The sequence below is a fragment of the Thunnus albacares genome, chromosome 18, assembly GCF_914725855.1.
Source record: "Thunnus albacares chromosome 18, fThuAlb1.1, whole genome shotgun sequence".
In the NCBI taxonomy this organism is placed as follows: Eukaryota; Metazoa; Chordata; class Actinopteri; order Scombriformes; family Scombridae; genus Thunnus; species Thunnus albacares.
The window spans coordinates 4,384,062-4,408,768 of record NC_058123.1 but is presented as its reverse complement, the minus strand read 5'-3'; the positions used below and the strand labels follow the sequence as shown (position 1 = coordinate 4,408,768).

General features: G+C 39.5%; 1 protein-coding gene across 8 annotated transcripts in view; it reads left to right on the top strand.

Annotated features, from left to right (window-relative positions):
* LOC122968646 (calcium/calmodulin-dependent protein kinase type II subunit beta) overlaps nt 1-24,707 on the top strand; it is a 50,248-nt gene that overhangs the window by 14,128 nt on the left and 11,413 nt on the right. For 5 of the 8 annotated variants that reach the window (XM_044334022.1, XM_044334024.1, XM_044334027.1 and 2 more), the window contains 9 exons: nt 2,186-2,258; nt 6,206-6,308; nt 10,125-10,208; nt 10,298-10,392; nt 10,511-10,633; nt 12,495-12,578; nt 12,766-12,808; nt 14,569-14,640; nt 16,047-16,084. In XM_044334022.1, the coding sequence (XP_044189957.1) occupies nt 2,186-2,258; nt 6,206-6,308; nt 10,125-10,208; nt 10,298-10,392; nt 10,511-10,633; nt 12,495-12,578; nt 12,766-12,808; nt 14,569-14,640; nt 16,047-16,084 (715 nt within the window). The remainder of the gene's footprint in view (nt 1-2,185; nt 2,259-6,205; nt 6,309-10,124; nt 10,209-10,297; nt 10,393-10,510; nt 10,634-12,494; nt 12,579-12,765; nt 12,809-14,568; nt 14,641-16,046; nt 16,085-24,707) is intronic. The other 3 variants (XM_044334023.1, XM_044334026.1, XM_044334028.1) reach the window with 1 other exon arrangement.

The following is a 24,707-nucleotide window of genomic DNA, read 5'->3' as shown; positions in this document are numbered from 1 at the left end:
TGTGCATGTTTTATAGGATTTGTTTCATAGTAATTTAAGAAAATCTTCCAAGAATCAAACAAAAAAAATGAAAGTGAATATGAATTATTTGAAACTTAGAGTAAAATATTCAAGAGTTCTACATTTTATCACAATATTCTCCTCTTTTCTGTCACGGATTGGATTTTTTCTTTTGCTGTCACTATTTTCTGTTCTGTTCTTTAGTTTTTCAGTTCTGACGCAGTTCATTTGTTTTGTAGGGAAAGGTCAACGGTCCAGAAGTGAAATATTTCCCCCCTCACCAACTATTTCTATTTCTTGTGACTGAAACAGAAAGTAAATGTCTTTTTGATTTTTCTTTTAGGTTATCATTAGTAATTATAAACAGCCATATAGATACGTTGGCTGCTGAATATATATGAATTTAAACGATGTGATGCACGTTTGTTGTTTGTTTTGGCCTTAATCAGCTGCAGGACAGTGAAATCTAACACGCTATTTATCCAGTGTTGCTAAAGGTTAATTTAGTTTACTGGGATTTCTCTGCCCACGGTGTCTGTACACTGAGCCTGTCAATAAATCAGATGAATACCAACAACCCCCTGTTTACTTCAACTTCAGCTTATATTAATGCTAACCAGACCTAAATTGGTGCTGCAGCAATTCTGACTAAATATAAATTTAGCTTTCTTGCAAGCCAAAACAAACAACAAAAGGGAAATTAACGTTATTGCATCATATTCTTTAGTTTTATTATATATATTCAGTGACTCGTATCTATATATATAATATATATATATAATTTCTAATAATAACTTAAGAAAAGTTAAAGGGGGCACATCATGCTAATTTCCAGGTTTAAATTTATATTCTGGGGTTCTACTGGAATATCTTTGCATGATTTCCAGTTAAAAACTCCTTATTTATCTTATACTGGCCCTTTATGCAGCCCCTCAGTTCAGCCTCCGTCTGAAACAGGCCGTTTTGGCTCCTGTTTCTTTAAGATGATGACATGATGAGCCCACTCTTTCCTGATTGGTCAGCTTCAGGAAGCTTCCTCCAGCTCCAGAGGCTACGTTAGCAAACTATAGTAGCAGGATTTCACTTCTTTTTCTCCTTCTTTACCTGAAATGGAAACTTCTTAAATACATCCAGACATGTTGGAGCCTGAATAAGATCTGAAATATGTGAGTGGACAACATTAACAACCTGAGGAACAATCTTAGCAACAAAAGCCACTGAACGGAAGACCATATGTTCGAACAATCTGACGTCATCATGAGGAAAAAGTAGAGGTAACTTGCAGGCAGCATTTTTACATGCATTCATCTCATGTTATGGAACTTCGACCATGTCTAACATCCAACATCATAAAAGTGTAAAAATAGCAGAAAATCACAAAAACCATGATATTTCCCCGTCTCTTAGAAGCTCCAGTTGCAAGAGAAAGAAAGAGTTGATGGGGGAAATAATTTAAGTCGTGCCACTGACCTGTCCCTCCAAAAGTAACTGGCCGATGGAGACGCAGCGCTGTAACACCCGTCCAGAGGAGCGCTTTAAAAAAGTGACAGCAAAAAAAAAAAAAAGAAAAATCCCCATCAGTGAAAGAAAAATGGAGAATATTGTAATCAAATGTGGAACTCTTGTATAGTTTTATTGTAAATTTTGCCTTTAAGGTCGTTTTTTTGGTTTCAATTTTTTTATTCACTCTCAATTTATTTATTTTTTGTGTGATCTTTGGAAGATTTTGTTGTATTATCATGAAACAATTAAATCCCATACTGTTTCAGTGTGTGACTGTGATGAATGTGATACTGTGTGTATGTGTGTGTGTGTGTGTGCACATATTTTTGTTACCTCTTGGGGACCTTTGCCAGTGTGGGGACCAAGGCCTGGTCCTAGTAAGGCAAAACATCATTTCTGAGGTCCTGGTTAAGGTTTAGGGATTAGGGTTTGGGTTAGGCTGTCCACAGTGAATGGAAGTCAATGCAGTGTCCTAACAAGGATAGCTGTGTGAACTTGTGTATGTGTATGTGTGTGGGTGAGAGTGTGTGTGTGTGTGTGTGTGTGTGTGTGTGTTTGTGTGTGGGTGAGTGTGTGTGTGTGTGTGTGGCCCCTGTTGAGACGTTGCTGCCTCTGCATGGATGTGACAGTCGGGGGCTGAATGTGTTCAGACTAACCTGCTCCCCCTGCTGTTTGCATGCAGTCATTGCATCCAGCAGATCCTGGAGGCCGTGCTCCACTGCCATCAGATGGGGGTGGTACACAGAGACCTCAAGGTGAGTCACCTGCAGGGGTGTGTGTGTTTGTGTATGTGTCTGTGTGTGTGTTTGTGTGTTTGTTTGTTTGTGTGTGTGTTTGTTGGGAGTGAGGGATTTATAGTTGTGTTTGTCTGCGTCTGACTGTTGTACTAGATTCTGAAGGCTGGTAAGTGCAGTGAGATATATTTAAATCCCAGCATGTCTGTGCATGTCTGTGGGCCTGATTTATCAGTGCATGCATGAGTGCGTGCATGTCGGCTTTCTTGGTGCAGATCAGACTAATAATATCTGTGCATGCATTTAGAGTTTAGGAACTGTATTCATGTTACTACGGTGATGTTTTTAATCAAACTTTATTTTAAAGAGCAACTTAACAGCAGCTGAAAATCTTGTTTTTTCGCCGACCTCCAGCAGTTAAAGTTCTCACCTTGCTGTAGTGATGTCACAGTGTACTCCAGGGTACACTGTGACATCACAGTTGGGTGACTTGAACCAGAAAGGGCAGCGAAACTCTGCTTTTCAGCCTGGTGTTGAGTTACTCTCGAAGTTCATTGAATTGCTTCATGTATATGAATTATATGGTACTTATTAATCCTAATATTGTGCTTATTAATACTAATCCTAAAAATAAATACACCTTTAATGAATTAAATACAAGTCACAGATATATTTTGTGTCTTACGGATGAAACAAAAAATTGTTCGTGTAGGAATTTTAAAAATGTATTTGTGGATTTTAAACTTTCTTCACAGCAAAATAGGTTAATTTATTAGTTTATAAAGTTTATTAAGGACATATATGATGTAATTGGACACAATGACATCTGACTGGTTTGAGTATTTTTGGAGTATTTTTTTTTTTAAAATACCTGTTTATACCCCAGTTCTGAACAGTTAATTCATTTTTATGGATGATTATTGATGCTTCATAGTTAACAAATACATTGGTAAACTCTTGTTTGATATAATGTGTTATAAGCTATTTAGGAAATACTAAATAAAGGGTTAAAATAGATTAAAAAAAAACATATTTGTGAACCATTTATTAAGATACAAAGCAGCTCTACTGCGAGAATTTTGGATATGTTTTATGTAATCTTCTCCTCAGCTCACTTGATATTATATCAGCGTGACTCTTTGGGGAACGCCACAAATGCTTTATACTCCTGAAGTGTATTAAAGGTTGCCCACACAGAGGAGGCCAGACGGGAAAGGTCGGAGGTTGTGATGTGATGATTTCTCTAGTGGAGGTTTATTAAGTTACCGCGAAGGAAAAAGACACTGAGATGTTGTTGTTTTGTCATTAGTTGCTCATAACAAAGGCTGAAAGATGGAGGCCAGTATCTACTATCCTGAAGGTCAGGAGGAGAAGAACATCTAATATCTGGAGGATCAATATGTGGTCCTCGGTGTGCCTCAGTAAATGTCATGTATGTCCAGTGAGGTAGTGGACAATATATGGGGGTTTTTACAAAGGAAACAACATCAAAATAGGAGTCCAAACCGTATTTGTTGTTTTTTTTCTGACTGCAGTGAATTCTTTTATTTCCCAATGAATTCACCTTCCCTCTCGTGCTGTTTGTGATGTGGGAAGAAAAAGAAGAATGAGCAAGATTACCTTTTATTTGCTCCCTTTTTCCTCTTTATATTGGAACATGGCTGTCACTCACTCAGTGATTCTGACCTCAGAGTTAAAACAACCTGACCTCGATAACAATGAGGAAAAATGTCAACTCACACCTCGCAGAACCCATTTATTCTTCACAAAATCTCATCCTAACTTTCTAATGTATTATTTTGAAACTGCTAGTAATGAAATAATGTGATTTTTTGAAATTATTTTAAAGATTTGATGGTTAGATGTAGATTTTTTTTTTATTTTCACACATAAACAACAGCAGAAAAAACAGATAAAAATGTGACAGGAGAACAGACCCCCCCTCAATTTACTAATAAAATACAAAGGAAAAAAATACTAAACTAATTAACTAATTACAAAATGATGTAGCAAAATACACAGTGAAATACACAGATAATAAATGACAAAAATATAGCAAAAATACACATAAAATAAACAACGATTGAACGTTTATGTATTTTCAAATTTTCCCACAATGAAAAAAAGCAAAAAAACAAAAAAAACACAAACATACCTAGACAAAAGCCAGCAGCTTTTTGAGGCAATGCTACATTTTGATGTTAAGATGTTAATGTTCCTCATGTTATCCATATTACTGCATGTGTTAGCACGCTAACATTTGCTAACTAGCGCTAAAAACAAAGTACAGCTGAGGCTGATGGGAATGTCATTAGTTTTTCAGGTATTTGGTCATAAACCAAAGTATTGGACAAATTACAACTTTGACCTGATGATGGGGCTTAATGAAAAATCACCAAAGTTATTACAATTCATCCTGAGGGGGACATGAACGTCTGTGACAAATTTTATGGCAATTTTATGGAAAAAAACTATCAGTCGGCCAAGTCAAGACATACAGTGACTCCAGCTTGTAAAACCACAACTTGTCATTTTTACATTTATTTAAAGGTATTGACAGATTTTTTTTAAACTTTAGACAGAGCCAGGCTAGCAGTTTCCCCCTTTTTCTAGTCTTTACGCCAAGCTAAGCTAAGCTAATTAGTGCTCGAGGGATTATTCGATTAATTCATTAGTTGAGTGATAGAAAATGAATTGGCATCTATTTTTATAATTCATTAATCGTTTAATTAATTTAATTGTGTCATTTTCAAGAAAAAATGCTGAAATTCTCTCCAGCTTCTTATATGTGAATATTTCCCGGTATCTTTAGCCCAAATTGACAGTAAACTGAATATCTCTGGGTTGTGGACTGTTGGTCAGGACAAAACAAGTAACAGTGATCAACATTTCTCACCATTTTCTGACATTTTTAGACCAAACAACTACTCCATTAATCAAGAAAATAAAGAACAGATTAATCTATTTAATCAGATAAACGAAAATTAGCGCTAAAGCTAATAGCCTACAGACATGAGAGTTAGCTTATTTTTGTCAAGAAACAGAATAAAATGTCGAACTGTTCCTTTAAATCCAGGATGTCTCCTGCTTTTAGTAAATGTACAATTGCCCCAAATTGGCCTGAAACCCAACAAAGTGAGTTTTAACGTTGTACCCTTATTGTATTTTTAGGGTTTATATCAATAGGAGGATGTGCGAGGTGCTGTAGACTGTCTAGTCTTGTTACATAATTTTATCGGCGAGGTCTTGTCCTTAAAGTACTTCCAAACCTCTTGTCGTTAAGTCGAGCCGCCTCTAATTGAGTTTAAAAATCAGCCAGCAGAGGGTGACATGATGGCTGTCCTGCAGCTGGATCAACATCCAGATGTTTCTGTGCCGCTGTGGAGGAATGATTACTTGAGTTGATTGCACAAATCAATCGCTATCATCAATAAGCGGTTGTACAGAAAAAGAGCTGTTATGGTTGTGTGTGTGTGTGCTGTGGACTTGTCTGTAGATGTTTGTCAGATTGCTTTTACATCTGTGTCTGAGCAGGAAGGACACGGCTGTTTCAAAAAAAAGACAAGCTGTGTTTGGTCTTGCTCAAGTAAACAAATGGCAAAGGAAGGCTTATACACATTTTTATGTCCCATCTGTCTGTCTCAGCGTCTGAGTGTGTGTGTGTGTGCATATGTGTGTTTGTGTGTGTGTGTATCAGAATATGGATGACTGTTGCTGCATCCGTAGCTATTTTTAGTCGTCTGATCTGGGTTTAACTGGTCACATCTCAGTGATTTGTCACACTTTCCTTCCTGTTTTTCTTTTAAAATCATATGAAAACCAAGCGTAAAGGGTTACTTTTTCCACCAAATCCCAAAAAACCATCACAAATGTTGAAGGTGTTAGGGGATGTTTTACAAAATGTAACTTCTAAAACGGGAGAGTTTTTCTGACATGACTGTGTTTGATGTTTTCTGTTGAACATGCAGCCAGAGAACCTGCTGCTGGCCAGCAAGTGTAAGAACGCAGCAGTGAAGCTGGCTGACTTTGGACTGGCAATTGAAGTCCAAGGAGACCAGCAGGCTTGGTTTGGTATGTTACACACACACACACACACACACACACACACACACACACACACACATTTGCAGTGTGTACACAGACTTTTCTTTTAGACTGACTTTGACCCAAGAAACCCCTGTTAACCAGAAGGTGTTGAAGCATCATAAATGATCATAAAACCCATCTTTTGCATCTTCTTTAACTTTCAAAGACATCTTAAAGGATAACTATTTTTGTTATTGTCAACAAATCTCATGTGCAGAACCAAACTCACAATGAACTGATCTACTGACAAGTATTGTGTGTGTATCCGAACCCCGATATATCTTATTCCTCCGTTGTTGTCCAAAAACTATTAAAAACACGTCAGTGAGTCACACCACTGCACTGGGTGACATGTTCCTTCATCACCATAAACACACACATTGTAGTTTATTTTGACTCAATCCCACACACACCGTCCTGCTGCCACAAATACTCACTAGAGCACCAAACGTGGGTTCATCCGCCACTAAAAATAGTCCCTAACAAATACAGTGTTTCCGCTTGTTTAAGTAACAGTTGTTAAAAACTACAGTGCCCAGCTGTTTAATGAAATTACTGAGACTTAAGAAATAAAAGTATATATTTGTGACCTGTTTTTAAACATTTAGCAGGAACAAATGGGCTTTAAGCTGAGTGACACAGATACAGTAGAATTCATTGTGAAACAGCAACTTGTAGTTTCTGCTTTTCTGTTTGTGTAAAGATTAAACACTTGATACAACCTGTTAGTTGGTGAGCTTTAGAGGTGTTGGTAAGTGTGTTTTTGAACTTTGGAGAGAGCCAGGCTAGCTGTTTCCCCGTTTCTAGCCTTTACCATAGACTGCATAGAAAGATTGACGTAGTAAGATGTGACGTTACCCGTTGGTTTGCATTTGGAGTTTGAGTTGCAGCTTCTGGTCGGGGCCATCTTATTGATTTGGAGCCAGGACGTGCGGGGTGTTGCCTTTCACGTTCTTGAAACACGCCCCGCTACCTTGGACCCAAGCTAACGCTAGCTTACTGGGAACACGGAGTGCTGCACACTTAGGCTAACGTTAGGTACTTTAGCTAAATTGTGCTAACAGGGCAGGTATCTTAATCAAGCAACATTAAACTTAGTGAAATATTGTGACAATAGTTCGAGTCAGTCACAGCTGTCCATCACAGCTGTCAATCAACATCCACATGACAGACATCAAAGCTACTTTAAGTCTTTAAATCTTATTAACGGAGCAATAATTTCCAAAATGACCACCAGCACACTTATTAGAGGGCCTGAATTTAGAGATTGAGACCATAATAACTTATTATTAAAATAATGCTTGACTCAGTATTTCTAGAGAGAAGTTGAGGCTTTTTGAATGGGAGTCAGTTGGAGCATCTAGCGGCCATCAGTGGCACTTTAAAGTTGTGGTAGTTACCACTCGGTTCTTCCACTACACAAAGCTCCCGGCTCTAGCTTCATAGTTAATGACATAAGAGTATCAGTCCTCTTATCTAACTCTCTCCAAGAAAAGCAAAGAAATGTATTCCCTAAAATGTTGAACTATTCCTTTAAGAAGCCTGGTATTTTCTTTCAAGGGAATCTACAATAGCATCTGCCAGTCTGTTGCCGTCCTCCTCCTCCTCCTCCTCCTCTTCCTCCTCTTGATCATGAAGGGTTCTGTTGCCTGACAGTTCTGATGTGCAGCAGAGCTGTCACACTGAGGCCTGCGCAGCGCTTTGATGGGGAAAAGTGTAGGCTTCCACAGGATTGTTCATCCATACTGTCATTTTATCCTTTTTGTCAGCGTGCCCTTGAGTCAGGCAAACAAGGAGGGATTTTTTTCCTCCTCATCCTCTAATATTAGACGTATCTCATCTGGCTGAAAGACCGATGTTCTTCTTCTTTTTGTTTTCAGTTTATCTTTTTTTTAATGTGTGATGTGATTCTTTTTTTTTCTCTGACAGATTCCAGTTCTCACCTGATATCTAATTAGTGTTAATTTGAGAACAGAAGTAAAAGTTGAACTGATGTTAGTGCTCTTCTGTAACGTTGCTGAATCTTCAGGCTAGTTTCTGAATTTGCGCTGAACAGCAAGCTCACAAAGTGCACTAAGTTTACTTCCCTATACTTACTTTTACCTTGAGCCAAATTAGGATCTATTATAAAGAGACTGCAGCGGGCTGAAAGCTCTGACTGTACATTATGCTGCTTAATGCACTCAGTCTGATGATTATAAGTATGACATCACTCACTATTTGCTGACTCAAAAAAAGCCCACCATGGACCAAAAAATGTACGCTGTGTCCAAAATCAACCCTTTAATTATTATTCCCTACATTAGTGGTTCTCAACCTTTTCGATGTCAAGGACCCCCAAACTGATGCACATCAGGCTGCAGACCAGTATTTGATAAGATGTGGTCTCAGGGATCCACAGCAGATAAGATTTAGTTATTCTATAACTGTCTATTCTGTAGATTAACCCTGAAAACTGTGAAACCTATGAACAGAATAGTCTTATACATTCTCTCATTGGGTTAACGTCTAGTCAACAAAATAATACAATACCCTGAACACCCTCAAGGACCCCTGAGAGTCCCCGGACCCCAGGTTGAGATTCGCTGCCCTGCATAATAAACAAATAAAAAGTTTACTCAGCAGTAAATTTTAGATTTTGGACTCTTATTTCTTCTTTTCTTTTCTGTATTTCGGACATGACTAATCATTATTTTTGCACCGTTACTGACAGGTCACATTAATTTACATATTTAACTAAAAGTAGAGCTGCAACTATTGAATTAATCACAAGCTATTGTGATAATTGATTAATCTTTTTGAGTGATTTTTTTTTAAAGAAAAAAATGTCCAAATTCTCTGGTTCCAGCCTCTCAGATGTGAGGTACTTCTGTCTAGTAAACTGAATATCTGTAGGATGTGGACTTTTGTTGTGGGCTTTTGGAAACAGTGATCGAGATTTTTCACCATTTTCTGACATTTTATGGACCAAACAACTAATCGGTTAATTGATAATGAAAATAATCGTTAGTTTATGGAGCTATCTCCCTGTCTTTATTCAAGAGTGTGGTATATCAATTTGGGAGCATAATTTATTGATTTCACGTTCAAATTTTGTAATTTGTCCCTCAAAACCCTGCCCTCGCACTCACATAGCCTCTGCTTGCACTTAGATTTGCTCTTCTCCTCACACTCAGGCTGCTTCTGCGCGCTCGTGAAACTACTGCTCTCGGATTTTTTGTGCTATTTGAGTGCGAGGGCAGGGTTTTGAGGGACAAATTACAAAATTTGAACGTGAAATCAATAAATTATGCTCTCAAATTGATATACCACGCTCTTGAATAAAGATAGGGAAATAGCTCCATATTAGTTGGCCTGTTTGTGTGATTTTGAGCTGTCCGAGATGAAAGTGAGACTCGTCCACCAACAGCTGATGTTTGGCAACCGAAGACATAAAGCCTGCACCAGAATCCCGACAACATCAGAAACGTTCGACTAAATTCTCACATCGTGTTTGTTGCTACGACCCACATTTACAAACCAACCAGTCAGAATACAAAGTGAAATGAAACAGAATACACTGGCGAGCTAATGCTTCTGCTGAAAAACATATTTAGGTCAAACTCACTTTGCAAAATCTGCATTTTTACGTTGCTCTCTTTCCCCTCCGGCCACAACCGGCTTCACATCATCATCATCTTTTGTTTTTGATGTTTTTTGATGCATAGAGGTGCCAGTCATACGCTGCATTTGTGACTTTCTCTCTGTTTTATCTAAGTAAACGTATGTAAAAACTTATAAACTGTTTGTCTGCGTGTGCAGGTTTTGCAGGAACTCCCGGCTATTTGTCCCCGGAGGTTCTGAGGAAGGAGGCGTACGGTAAACCTGTAGACATCTGGGCATGCGGTAAGCTCTTTGTCTCTGTGTTTTTCTCGCTGCCGCCTCCTCTCCCTCCTTCTTGTCACTCAGACAAAGGTTGCGTTTTATGCGTGTAGGTGTGATCCTCTACATCCTTTTGGTTGGATACCCTCCGTTCTGGGACGAGGACCAGCACAAACTCTACCAGCAGATCAAAGCTGGAGCATACGATGTGAGCCCGCCTCTCTGTTTTCTCTCTTTCTCTAAAATCAGTCGTGTTGTTCATATTTTTGATATTTATATATATATATGTACACATGTGGGCATGCATGGGTGTGTATGCGCTTTAGTTTCCCTCCCCAGAGTGGGACACGGTGACTCCGGAGGCTAAAAATCTGATCAACCAGATGCTGACTATAAACCCAGCCAAGAGAATCACTGCCCAGGAGGCTCTGAAGCACCCATGGGTCTGCGTAAGTATCCAGCACCCTGTTACTGCACAGAGGAAACTAAATTCCATCCTCCTCCTCCTCCTCCTCCTCATCCTCCTCTTGTTTTTTGATACTCCCAACAATTTATAATTTTGTAAATCCTCTAACAGCAAGTTTGTGAACATCTGCCCAAAAGCTGCCAAATATCAGCACCATCTGTTTCCAAACATGTGATCTCTGACATGTGCTGATACAAGGTCAGCTTATCTTGGAGCGATTTGTTCCACAGAAGGGCAAAAGAGCAACCTATCTTAAGGGATAAACGCTTCTATCTGCTCTTCACCCATTAAAAAAAATATCAGTTCCACCAGCTTACAAGCTCTGTACTGTGCGTTGCAAATGTACGACTTAATCTCAGATGGTTTGATGCATATAGAAGAGGTAAAAGCACTCCTCCGGTCGCTCATCACGCTGAAAAGCTGATAACATTGTATTTACAGCAGGTTTTTATATCAGCAGTCTGGTTATTACCGAAGTAGTATCTGAAATTACCCCCGAAAAACATGATTCATTGTGCAAAAAGTTCTTTTAGAAAACAGTTGGGGCTGCATCTAAAAATGTTTTTCCATTATCACTGGTACATTTACATTTGTACAACAATACAACTACAGCAGTGGTGGAAGAAGTATTCAGATCCTTTATATAAGTAAAAGTACCAATACAGTAATGTAAAAATACTCCATTACAAGTAAAAGTCCTGCATGACAAATCCTACGTAAGTAAAAGTACATAAGTATTATGAGCTTGATGTAGTTAAAGTATTGCAGTAAAAGTAGTGGTTTGGTCCCTCTGACTGATATATTATTATATATGACATCATTAGATTATTAATAGTGAAGCATCAGTGTTAGAGCAGCATGTTACTGTTGTAGCTGCTGGAGGTGGAGCTAGTTTACACTACTTTATATACAGTTAGCTAGTTTAGTCCAGTGGTTCCCAATCTAGGGGTCGGGGCCCCTCCAAAGGGTCAGCAGATAAATCTGAGGGGTCGTGAGATGATTAATGGGAGAGGAAAGAAGAAAAAACAAAGTTCTGATACACAAATCTGTTTTCAGTTTTTTCTCTAATCTTTGATTTTTGCTGAAATATTGGATCATTTGAACATTTATTGAAATGAAAGCATGTGAGAAGTTTAGAGGGAAAAATCACTATTTGGTGGAGCTGTTAACAACTCATAGACATGTGAAATGTGACCCCGACTACACACTGCTTTTTGTAAGACGTCAAAAGCCAAAAAGGTTGGAAACCACTGGTTTCATCTTTAACAATGTGTTGTATTTTAAAAGCTTGTTATATTATCCATTGTGTCAAATCTTCATCTGAAAAGTAACTAAAACTGTTAAATAAATGTAGTGAAGTGGAAGAATAAAGTAGCATCACATAGAAATACTCAATGAGAAAAGCAACCACTTACATAAATGAATGAATATGTTCAGATTTTCCAGAGGAAATGTAATTTGGAGATTTGATTATAATAACGATGAACTTAATTTACGTTGTAATATGATTTATATTGGAAAATCAAGATAAAACCATTCAGCACACTAAGTAAACCCTTTTTTTTCTCAGCATATGCCAGCAGCGAGCTCTGCTTCATATGTCTTATGATAAAACTGAATCAGTATATATAAAAGGTGACGACTGCCGGGACACTATAACACCTAGTTGAATGTATTTAGCCCGGGGTTTTTGCCAAACATGTCGTCACCTATAGAGCCTCAGAATCAACACTTTCCAGGGAAGCAAGTTTCTCTTGACAGCTCCTGCCCACATAAACCTGTCAGTGTCAGAGCTGCTCCTCTAATGTTTTATTTTCAGCATCTCTCTCTCTGTCTCCCCACAGCAACGCTCAACAGTGGCCTCTATGATGCACAGGCAGGAGACAGTCGAGTGCCTGAAGAAGTTTAACGCCAGGAGGAAACTCAAGGTGTGAAAACGCTTGATGGGATTAAAATAGTTACATCTGATTAAAAAAAAACACATAAAATGAGACTAATTTGTGAACATGAATCATCTATTTTAAACGTTCACCTCAGATTTTCTCACCTCCATCCGTCCTGCGTTTAGCCTCTTCTCACCCGTATGTCTCTCTCTCTCTCCCTCGTCCTCCGCAGGGCGCCATTTTGACCACCATGCTCGTCTCCAGGAACTTCTCCGGTGAGTGCCGCCGCCGCCGCTCCTCCTTGAAAAGACGAGAGTCGAGGGAACATCTCGGCGCCCTGACAGGGGGAGAGACGAGAGAGAGAGAGAGGAGGACAGGATGACACGCCATCTGTCTTCCGCCATGTCTTCACACATACACACACACACACACACGAACACACAGCAGGTTGATGGGCGGCGGTGTCAGAATAAGCAGGAAACACAGCGGAGAGAGATTTGCTTGGTTTTCGTGCCTTCGTATAATCATAATCTCACACAATAAAACTTGTTTCTTTATAACTTAATTCTTCAAAAATCCACCTTCTTCTTCTTCTTCTTCTTCTCGTTCCTTCAGCTGGATGTTCTTCTTCTTCTCTGTGCAGAGTTTGTTTTCACATTCATCTGCTGAACTCACCTTAAATCTCAGTTTAACTCGTGTATCTACGAGCAGGATTGGTGACATCACAACCAGTTCGGAGCCAATCGTGATCCAGTATTTAACTTGAAGCCTCCGGTGGACAAACACTGAGAATGAACTTCTTGTGTCCAGCAGGAAAACTTAAGAAATGAAATAAACACACACTAAAATGGAAATTAGAGCGTCTATATATTCAGTCATGCGCCGTATTTCCAAGTGAAACAGAAAATGTTGCTAAAATACTACAATTAGTCCTAAAATACAGTAAAATTACTTCACATTTCATACGATCACATTGGATTTAATCAAACTCAACCACCATCAAATCCACTAAAAACAAAAGCAGGTGGGTTATTTCAAGTGTAAGAGCAGAAGTGACTCTAAACGCAGCGTATCGTCTGTGTCTCTCAGACTCGTACGCGTTTTATTTACAACATGAATTAAACTTTAATGCGAGGGGATTTTTTGATGATGCGACCCACCTGTCTAGAAGACTTTCCAGAGTGCCAGAACTTTTATTAAGTGTCACCTGCTGGATGATAATAGTTTAAAGGCAGGACTTTAGAATAATATAGCGGTGGACTTTGGCACAGTTTATATATTATATATATATATCGGGCTCTTAAAAAGCCACTTCAGCACCGCCTACGTAAATCTTTCTCACTCAACGTTACGACTCAGCACTAACGAACCAGCTGTGTGTGTTTGCTTTTCCCTTCATTTTATTAAATCAGACATTTAAAGGTGGTGATTTCTATAAAAAAAAAATTTATTGTCAATAAATCCAATGAAAAGACAACAATGAACCATATTTTATTCCTCTGTGCTGTAGAGCTCCATTGTTGTCCAAAAACTATTAAAAACACATTAATATAATCATGAGAGGACGTTAAGCTCTTTTAACTCCTCGTTGCTCAGATGCTGGAGTTTCAATGGATCATTTTATTAATTTGTCATGAAGGACAATTGATGGATGTGTTGGTCTGATTATTAGTCTGCTGCTGTGAGGGGAAAATAGTTTTATAGACTATTTAGATATGAGAAGATTGATCTCTTCAGCTCCCCAAAATAATCCCTTTCACAGCGTTTCCTAGTAACTGATTTATGATTAATACAATGATGTCTCTCTCACTGCATGTTTACCTGCTGCTGCAGCTTTTACATCAATCTGACAGCGTTCACTTCAGACTTGTGATCCCGTCAGACCGCCATCATGTAAAAGTGACCAGAGTGCTTTATCCAGACATGAGTCTGACATGTTAAATTGCTCTCAGATTGACATAAAGTGCATGTCTGAAAGGCTGCTACTCTCTCTCAGCGTCTCATTCTGCCTTCTCCCTCTCTGTGTGTGTTTCAGTGGGTCGGCAGACTACAGCCCCCGCCGCCGTCAGCGCCGTGGCCGGAACCACCGCCGGCATCGTGGAGCAAGGTAAACTCATCTCAGCCGACTCACTAACGTCTCCTCTCACTGAGCTTGTGGCAGACGTGATTAAGTAGAAAAAATCAGCTTGTTTTTAATCTCTCTTCTTAAATCTTCCCATCCGAGAAACGTATGTTAGGGTTACTTCCTGTCAGAACCCCTGAACCGACGCGCCGGCAAAAGGTCAAACGCAGGGGGATCAATTTCCCCCATGAGGATTAATAAAGCACTTCTTCTTCTTCTTCTTCTCTTCTCTCTTCTCCTCCCCCCCCTTCACACACACCCCCACCCACCCTTAATGCTTCTCAAATGTTTGCCAAGGTAAGCAGCCTCATCTCTCATCTGGGAGCCAAGAGTATTACTGTTAAGATGTCTTTGCTTGTCATGGGTTAGGGCTTCTCTGTTGTGCAATACAGTCACATGCCCTGCGGGGAATTAGGAGAGAAATTGCATGCAGTTTGGTGTATGTATGTGTGTGTGTGTGTGTGTGTGTGTGTGTGTGTGTGTGTGTGTGGAAGCTTAGATGTCAGACGCTCCTGAATGTGACGTGAAATAATAATAATAATTGTGCAGCGTAGCACTCGGAGCTTCAATGAAATATCAGTCTGTATGTTTTTTATGCTGATTTTCCTCTTTTATTGTTAATTTTTTCAGCAGCGTTAAAACACCAAAAACACACATTTCTATGGCTTCTGCACTCTTTTCCCTACTACGCTAAAGTGTTTACATTTCCCGCCCATCAATGAACTCTGTAGTGATCCAAACTAATCCAGCCTACTCTTGAGATTAACAAACCCATTATCACATACCTGCATCTGTATTCCACTTCCCTCATGCTTTCACTCCTAATCCCAGCTCTAACTGTGCATGCGTGTGTGTGTGTGTGTGTGTGTGTGTGTGTGTGTGTGTGTGTGTGTGTGTGTGTGTGTGTGTGTGTGTGTGTGTGTGAGCGTATTTGGATTATATAGTCAGTTAGACTTTTTTTTCCCACCATGCCCTCTGCTTATCTAATGCTTTGGGCAATGGATCAGGGTTAGGAGGTGCCAGTTGGATGTGTGTGTGTGTGTGTGTGTTTGTTTGTTGGGTTTTTAATGTATTTTCACAGGACGGAGGGAGGGTTTTTTTTTTTTTTTATTAAGAGGGAGGGATAAATTCAGCTGTGTTTTTTTCTCCCCCCTCTGAAGGGTGGTAAGAAGGAAGAAATGGGGAGAGATAAGAATTGTCACTCTGTGTGTGTGGTCTGCATGTTTATTTCCTAAGTTAGGGAGAGCTTTGATGGGCAGGTGACTTCTTGAGCCGATGCATGCATGCATGCGTTGCGTCTGCAGCTGCTGTGTATGTGTGATCGTCGGTCATCTGAAGGTGTATGATGTGTACTCTTCCATCTGAGGGTGTGTCCTTCTGCCTCTCCGCAGCAGCCAAGAGTCTCCTCAACAAGAAGGCTGATGTCAAGGTAAGCTAGCTCGTCTCGTCTCGTGCCTCCCCCTCGTTCTCTCTTGTTTTCATCCGCCTCGTTTCCTCTTCGTATCCTTGGCTGCCCTTCCACTGTTCCGATGCCCTTTGCGTTCAGAACTACTTTTATTATTCCATAAATATTTCTATCAAAGGCAGCGGGTGCAATAGGTTCTGGGTGATTTGATTTTGTCAAGTACTGTGTCGTTCGATTTTATATTTCCGAGATATTGTTTTTAGACTTAAAGGCACAGTTTAAGCATGATGAATATGTCATTTCCTTTTCTGTTATTTAATGTTTTAGCTCAGAGCTGCATTGATACTTTATTCATTCATATTACTGAAAATAGTGTCGGTCTCAAAGATGAGCTATTTTAAGGTCAATACAGCAAACCTGATGAAATAAACAAACTAAATGAAGAACCAGACCATTATAGTGTTTATCTTATGTAGCTCAGCTGACGCAAGTACCAAAGTTAACGTCCATCATTGTAGAAATTGTCTATTATAAATCAATAAATAGATAATAAACTTTAGAGTTTCACAGAGCACGAACGCGGTCAGACATAGACATGAGACATTACTGACAAAAACATTTAAATATCCACTGATAACAAGTAATGAAGTGTTTGAATATTTTATAAATATAAACCGGAATGACTCAGACTGAATGTAACTGAAGGAGCTTGCAGAGACAGTGCACCATTATAAAAGTTAAAAAAAAAGTGTTAAAACAAGGAAAATGCAAAAATCCAACTTAAAGAAAGAAAGTAAACTTTTCAGCTCTAATTAATTTGAACTCTTGCATCATCATTCTGCACTTTTCTCACTTCTGATGGAAACTTTCTCTCTAACTGGCTGGTTCGAGGGAGCTGTGTCGCCTCCTCCTGACTCTCAGACACCTCGGTTTGGCACAGCTGGCTCTTTGCATCACTGCAGACATTTTTTTCTTACGAAATATTTCCCAGTGCCAAAGCTCATTAAAGAATTAGTCTGTGCACTTTCATTTCCTTAAGCGAGACGCTGAATCTGCAGTGACTTGGACAAGACTGACGCTGCACCTCTGTTAGCTCCCTTCTGCTTTTTTTTTAGTCCCACAAGTGGTTTGTTGCACTCTGTCAGGTTCTGTAAGTGTCTGTGTGCAGTACATTATGCATTCTGCACTGTCGCAAATGTGTATTTATGTGTGTGCGTGACGTATTTGCCGTGTTGTCTTGCTTGCTGTGTACTTGCATGAGTCAGTGTGAGGCCTCTGATGACCAGTTCAATGTACGCTGCGTTGATAAATGGTTAAATTTACATCCAATGCAGAATTTTTTATACAGAACTTGTTTCATAACCTCAAGTCCCAAAGGATGATACTTGTGTTATCTTGTGGAAATGAGATATTTTCTCATCATTTTTCAGATGGAACCTGAGTAATTGGCAATCTTATAGAAGCATGAGAAGTGATAGATAGTCGTCTCCTTCCTGTTATTAAATAACAAGTTATTGACCTTGTTTACACGACATCATAACTTGCAAGATATCATTTTGTGTGCACAATGTACAGATCCTGCTCATGCAAGGTCATATTTTGTGTCCACAAGATGTGGATCTTGTTCACGCAAGATAATATTTTATGTGCACAAAATATGATTCTGGTTTGCACAAGATAATAACTTTATCTACACGAGATACGGATCATGTTCACGCAAGATGATAGTTTGTGCAAACAAGATACAGATCTTGTTTATGTAAGTTAATGACTTGTATGCACAAGATATGGATCTTGCTCGAGTGAGATAATATTTTTTGTGCACAAGATATGGATCATATGCACACAAGATGATAGTTTGTGTAAAAAAGATATGGATCTTGTTCACAAAAGTCATATTTTGTGTTCACAAGATATTGATCTGTTTGCACAAAATAATAACTTTATCTGTATTAGATATGGATCTTGTTCAAGCAAGATAATATGTTGTGCGTGTAAGATACATATCTTGTTTACGCAAGATGATGACTAGTACACACGTGATGATATTGTTCATGCAAGATAATATTTTATATGCACAAGATAAGGATCTGGTTCACACAAGATGATAACTTCATTCACATAATATATGGATCTTGCTCGTGATTATATTTTTTGTGCACAAGATATGGATCATATGCACACAAGACGATAGATATGGATCCTTTACACAAAAGTCATATTTTGTGTCCACAAGATCTGTTTGCACAAGATAATAACTTTCTCCACTCTAGATATGGACCTTGATCAGGCAAGATGATATGTTGTGCGCGCAAGATACATATCTTGTTCATGCGAGATGATGTCTGGTACACACGTGATGATAACTTGTGTGGATATTGTTCATGCAAGATAATATTTTATATGCACAAGATAAGGATCTGGTTCAAACAAGATAATAACTTTATCCGCACTAGATATGGATCTTGTTCTCCCAAGATAATAAAGTGTGCACACAAGATAAAAATATACGTACTTTTTTCAGGACTTTTAGGGCACAATAGCATTCAGAGTTGAAAGTGTGTGAATTATTATTATTATTATTATTAACAATGAAGCATCACTGCCTTTCTTTTCTCCTCTCAGTCTCTCTTGACCTGTTTCTCTATGACACACTCTTCTTTCATTAACCTGCTTCTCCTCTTCCTCCTCCTGCCTCTCCTCCTACCTCTCTGCGTCTGCACTCTACTCCCCCTCCCGTCTCTCCTCGGGTGGCCTGATGCTAATCTCAGATTATTTCCCACCAGATGATTAATCTATCATTACATAATCACAGCTTCTCTTTTGCTGCACCCTGACGTCACACGAATGCACACAACCCTTAAGCTATTTCAGTATTTCTGCATTAGCACAGGCATCCCCTCTCTCTCTCACTCTCTGCTTTACACAATCATCTCAGTTTCCAGAAGCAATTTCCTGGGAAGTCACTCTTTACTATCCAAGCAGGTGCAATAGCTAAGAGCAATTAAACTGAGTTAAAATCAATTGTTATATAATGGTTTTATCATCCTAACTATTACTGAATAACTGAGGACTGACTCTATTATGGAAGTCGTTATAATAAATGGACGGTTTTCTTCAGTTTTTACACCCAAATTAACACTTTACAGTGTAATTACAGGTAACCGCTCTCATGTTTCCACACTGAACTACACAGTAAGCACTGATTTAGTTGAAGATCACAAGACGTCTAGACATCTAGGTTCAAACCTGGCCTCAAGCAGCTGACCAGGTACAAGTGCAATGTGAAAGAGCACTAGACAGAAGGGTTTTGTTTTTTTTTAAATATATATAATTATTAAAGTAAGAAACAACTGGAAGTAGACAAGTGGATAAGAAATACCATAAACAACATGAAAGAAGTGCAACAATCAATAAAGTGCTAAAAGGTTAAAAGTGTTGAGGTGTTTTAAGGCATTTCTTGAATGCAGCAGTTTATAATAGCAACATTGATAGGAACTACAACTAAAGAAGAAAAGTAAAAGTAAAATGACCCTCTTTGTTTTGGTTTTGCAACTTTACTGTTTTGGCTCAGTCTCAGTTTGCTCTTCGACCTCGTTTCCAGCAGCAGCAGCAGCTGTTTTCAGCTAAAAACCTTTAATAAACCTGCTGCAAACTACCTGCTCAGCACCAAACAACACAATAACAAAGTTAGCAACTAGCTGGTGAAGAAAGTGGAGCATCTAGCAGCTAAAGAGCCAGATATTTTCCTCAGGAGCTGGTGGAGACCAAACCAGAGCTAAAAGAGAGTGAATACTGGATCTACATCAATCAAGTGGAAAAAAAACATTAAAAACCACTTTTCTTTTTCAAGCCAGATGGACAAAGCACCATGTTTTTTAGGGCTGGTGTAAAGAGCAAGAGATCACCTCAGTATATAAATCAAAAGTGATGTTTGTTGAATCAGACAATGACTCAGGAAATTGATGGCTTTGCTTCTCACATTGAGGATGTAATTGATGTTGAGGCCGAGCAAACCATGCCTCCGTTTCCTGCGAAATTAAACATCATCATTCATTTTCACAGCGTTTCTTTTCTCCCTCTTGAAGATGCCGAAGATGTTTTAGTCATTTATGCTCCTCTAACAGAAAGACAGATCATTTAGTAGGACTATAAATGACCTTCCCCCTTCCTAACAGAAACTCTCATCGGAGATAAACACCATATGCTGCCGTTCATTGCTCTTTTTTGTGCTTTCCTCAGTCTGGGTGTTTGATACATTGGGATGGTTTGTGTCTCAGCCTTTCTGATCTTTTTGAAGACGGCAGCTTTTTGCTCCTTTCGGGGCATTTTTTGGAGAAATATTTCAGCCTGTGAACCTCTCTCTTGCTCCTGATTCATGTGTCTGACACTGTACTTTCCATCTCGATTTACAGTTGACTCTTTCCTCCGTTTCACGTCCTCAGAGAGGACAAATGCCTCAAATTTCTTTGTTTTTTCTTATCGGAATAGTTGATTTTTTACCCTATTTTCAACATATTACCATTGGGATACACCAATCCCACTTCTTCTCTCCCAAATACTGATTCTGATATCAAAACACTCTTTGTCACAACTATAATTGATTTTTTTTTAATAATAGTAATATCTGAGCTGTCAGTGTGTAATGTGTTGGTCGTGGCTCGTAGTGATGAACCTACAGAGAATTATCAGTGACTCTGCAGCTTCTCTCGGCTTTACGGAGCTTTATAGTGAGTTTCAGCTCATTGTTTATCTGTCTGGCTGAAACTTTATTGTTCTGGTTCACTCTCAGCGCTCTCATAGCGTCGTTTTCAGAGAAAAAGCTGTAAAAAGCCACTGTACACCACCTGCTCAGCACCAAACAGCAAACAGACACAGTTAGCTGTAGACTAGCTGGTGAACATAGTGGAACATTTAGCAGCTAAAGAGCCAGATATTTCCCTCAGGAGTTGGTAGAGAGCAAAAACAGAAGCTAAAAGAGAGTGAATATTGGACTTACATTCACCAGGTGGACAGAAACACGACTCCACATGAATGATAATGTTGCTCCGTAACTGCTGGATGTGGAAATAAGCAACTGTTTGCTAACAAGTTCAACATATCAACTTAAAAAGCTGATGATGTGTCAGAGTTGTGTTCACTACTTGTTTCTGCTGCCCCCAAGTGGCCAAAAAATCAGTTATTGCAGGTTTAATGTGCATCTATTATGTCTGGATGATGTGGTTTGGTGTGTCCCTAATCACATAGCCTCACCTCTGTTTGTCTCAACATCTTCATCTGTTCTCTCAGTTCTATAGAGACGGAGGGGGAATGGACGGCAGCAGTATTGGAGGACTCTTTTATAAAATTCGGGAGTTTTAGTTAAACTTTCTTCCTCCCGTTGTCACTCTCTCTTTGAGCTCCTCATGCATCTTCTCCTCGTCCTTCGAGCTGTCTCTTCTGGCTACTTCTGGACGGGTTGACGGAGAACAACACTCTCGCTTTCTCTTTACTTTCTGTTCAATCCTGCTTTTGTCTTTCATCCATCACTCCTCCAAGTCTGTCTCTGAGACTATCCTGAGCAGCGTGTCGTCCTTCTGCATCATCCAGTGATTCCCAACAGACTGAATCCTCCTTTTTCTTCTGCTCTGCTTCTTTCATGGTTAAAACTCCTGCTGTTTCACTTTCAGCACAGCACACAAGTTTTTGTTCATTTACATGTTTATTTATTCATTTATTTTGAAGCGGTGTATCTGTCTCAGGACTGTGGGGGGGCTGGAGTATCTTCCAGCATGTACTGGGCAGCGTGTACCATGGGCAGGTCTCCAGTTTTATTAACACACAAACAAATCACATTCACACACACATACATCTAATTTAGAGTTTCCAATTCACTTAACCTGCTTGTCTCGGGAGTAGATCGGACTCATTTGCACTCATTAAGTTTCTGCACCAGTTTACAAACAGACTCAGCTGTTTCTAAATCAGTTCTGATCACTTCTGGACCCCTAATGAAATACAAAGACTTCACACTGACTCAGTTCTGTTATTTGAGTTTGGAAAACAACCAGAGTTGCCTTAACTGGGTTGAACAGATGTTTCAAAGACGGAAGGACGTTTTTAAACCTTCAAATCAATCAATTTGGTTGAACGGGACTCTGGTTGGTTTTCCTCCTTGGTACAATTTGTTTGGGCAGATCTGAACACAGCAATCGTACTCGGACAGAACAACTGTCTCAGTCTGGTCACAGATTAATTCTGGATCGGTTCATTTGTGGTGGGACCGTGATCCGACCTCCATCTGACTGACTACAAGGCCCCAAGTTTGAGTTAAACGGCTCCAGAAGCACTTTGATGAGTGAAATCAACAGTTGCTAGCAGCTAGCCGGAGAATAAATCAATGTCCAACCTGGACTAACAACCTGTCTTCTTGATATTTTGGCAGATAGGAGCTTCTTCAGCACCTTCTTCCTGTGTTTAAGCTCTCGCTCCTGCCCCACAAACATCTGACCAATGAGAAGGGAGAACGTTCTCACCTGGCTTTTAGTGATGCATTTTGATCCGCTTGAATTTCGCTCCGCGTGAAACGAAACCAAACCAACGTTTACCAGCTCATCCACTGATTCAGACCAGAGCAAACCAACTGTAGGTTTGCACCGAGAGTCTACAGCCATGACAGCAGCTGTGTGAGGCTGTACTCAGGCACAGTAGTAGTGAGGTCTGCAGGTGCACTTGATTTTAAACCAGAGCGGATTTTTAAAAATTGAGGTAACATGATATTTCTCATGGGAGGCTGTATTGAAGAAGAAACAAATTAATAATGTAACCTGAAGTGCCAAATCTGAGTCAACTGTGAAGATCCAAAACATTTCAACCTGCTGGTGATGCTAGAAAAAGAAAATTACCAAACTCATAAAGATTCATCATCTGGGAACCATGAATGTGTGCGATCCATCAAGTAGGTGTTGATATATTTTACGGGTTAACTGAAAACTTTGACCTGTTGCAGAGATATTTCAGTCTGGACCAAAGTGGTGGACTGACCAACTAACCAGTATCGCTACTCATACCTGTACCTATAAATCAAAATACAAAATATACCTGGTACTCAGCTATCAGGTAGGATACTGAAGATTTATTCCAACCTGTATAGAAGCTAGCATGTTTTAGTCCAATGTGAAAATGTATCAGAAAGACATACAACAAATATATAAAGAAAGCACAGCTGCTGTATATACAGTATGTTGAACAGTACATTACCTTCTGATCGGGTTTGTTACTGGTCCAAACATTTGTTTAGAGTTGCAGTTACAAAGCAGGAGAGTTAAATGAATGACTGACTCTCTGTTTGTTCTCCTGCCATGAATGAAAATATAATCAGCTTGTTTCCCACACACACACGGAAGCCACCACAGCGCAGCGGTTCACTTATCTGATAGTGGTTTGCAGAGTTCACACATAGGTTTCCTGAGTCATTCGTCGAGTCTGGTCACACGTGACTCTTCTCACTTCAGCGAGTCAGAAACCAGGACACCACAGAAGAAGAAGAAGAAGAAGAAGAAGAGAGTGGAGAATTCTCAAGCAAGCTTCACTGATGATGGATTTTAAAATTTTACTTAACAGCTGATTGATTGTTTATCCCTCTGGTGGTGGGATTGCTGGAGGGATAAACATCGGTGCCATTCCATTAGTCCAACGGCCCGATATTCCCAAACCCTAATAGTTCAAAAAACTTCCCATTGGACCAAAAACCCATCATCCAACAGCCCATTATCCCATTATTATGAGACCAGCATATTTGGCCCAAGACCGTCATCAGTCTGACTATGTTTGTTAAAACTCCAGCATTTGTTTTCTATGATGAAGCTCAGTGAAGCGCTGAGTCGTGCTGTAACATTCAACTTTCCTTTTAGCAGGTGCTTGGTGGAATCAGAAGAGCCCTTTAAACAGTTTATTAGTTTCATACCTGAGTGTGAACGCTGAGTAGCAGAGATGAGCACACTTATCATCCGTGTTGACAACAGGTATAGACTTTTTAGCGGCGTGGAGGCGTCATAAATGCTTGACGACCCCCTCAGTGGCCCCTCGGTCCCTCTAATATCCAATTAAAATTTCTACATGTGGACCAAACATACTAAATATAGTGCAAATATAATTCTACACATTTACTGTACAAATGTTCTTACATTATCACCTCTAAAGATATTACTCTCTACTTTTTTCCATTTTCTCTCTATAATGGCCAGATTTTCTATTTTCTGTCCTCTTTTCCCTTCAGTCCAACACATTTTTTGGTTACAGGAAACCTTGCTGAGAAAAATAATGAGCAGAAAATACAGTTAATTGGTTTAAAGCATGAAACCGCTGTGTCCTGCCTGCCTTTGTGTGTTTCTGCATGCTGTCACAGAAGCAGAGGAGTTGCCGGTTACGTCTGCGTGAGTCCTTATACAACAGGGTGTCTGTATATTTGGCATGTTTGTGTGTGTGTTGAACGGCCTGTTTAGTCCCGCAGTCCTTTCATAAGTGTCTTTTTTTGACCTCATCTTCCTCCGCCGAAACGAGGCCGCTGAGTGTTGTTTATTCGGCGAGGGATACATTAAGAGACGTCTGTTAAGAGAGGAGCGCATGTAGTTTGACAAAAATGGATGTTTCTGTATGTCTGACAGAT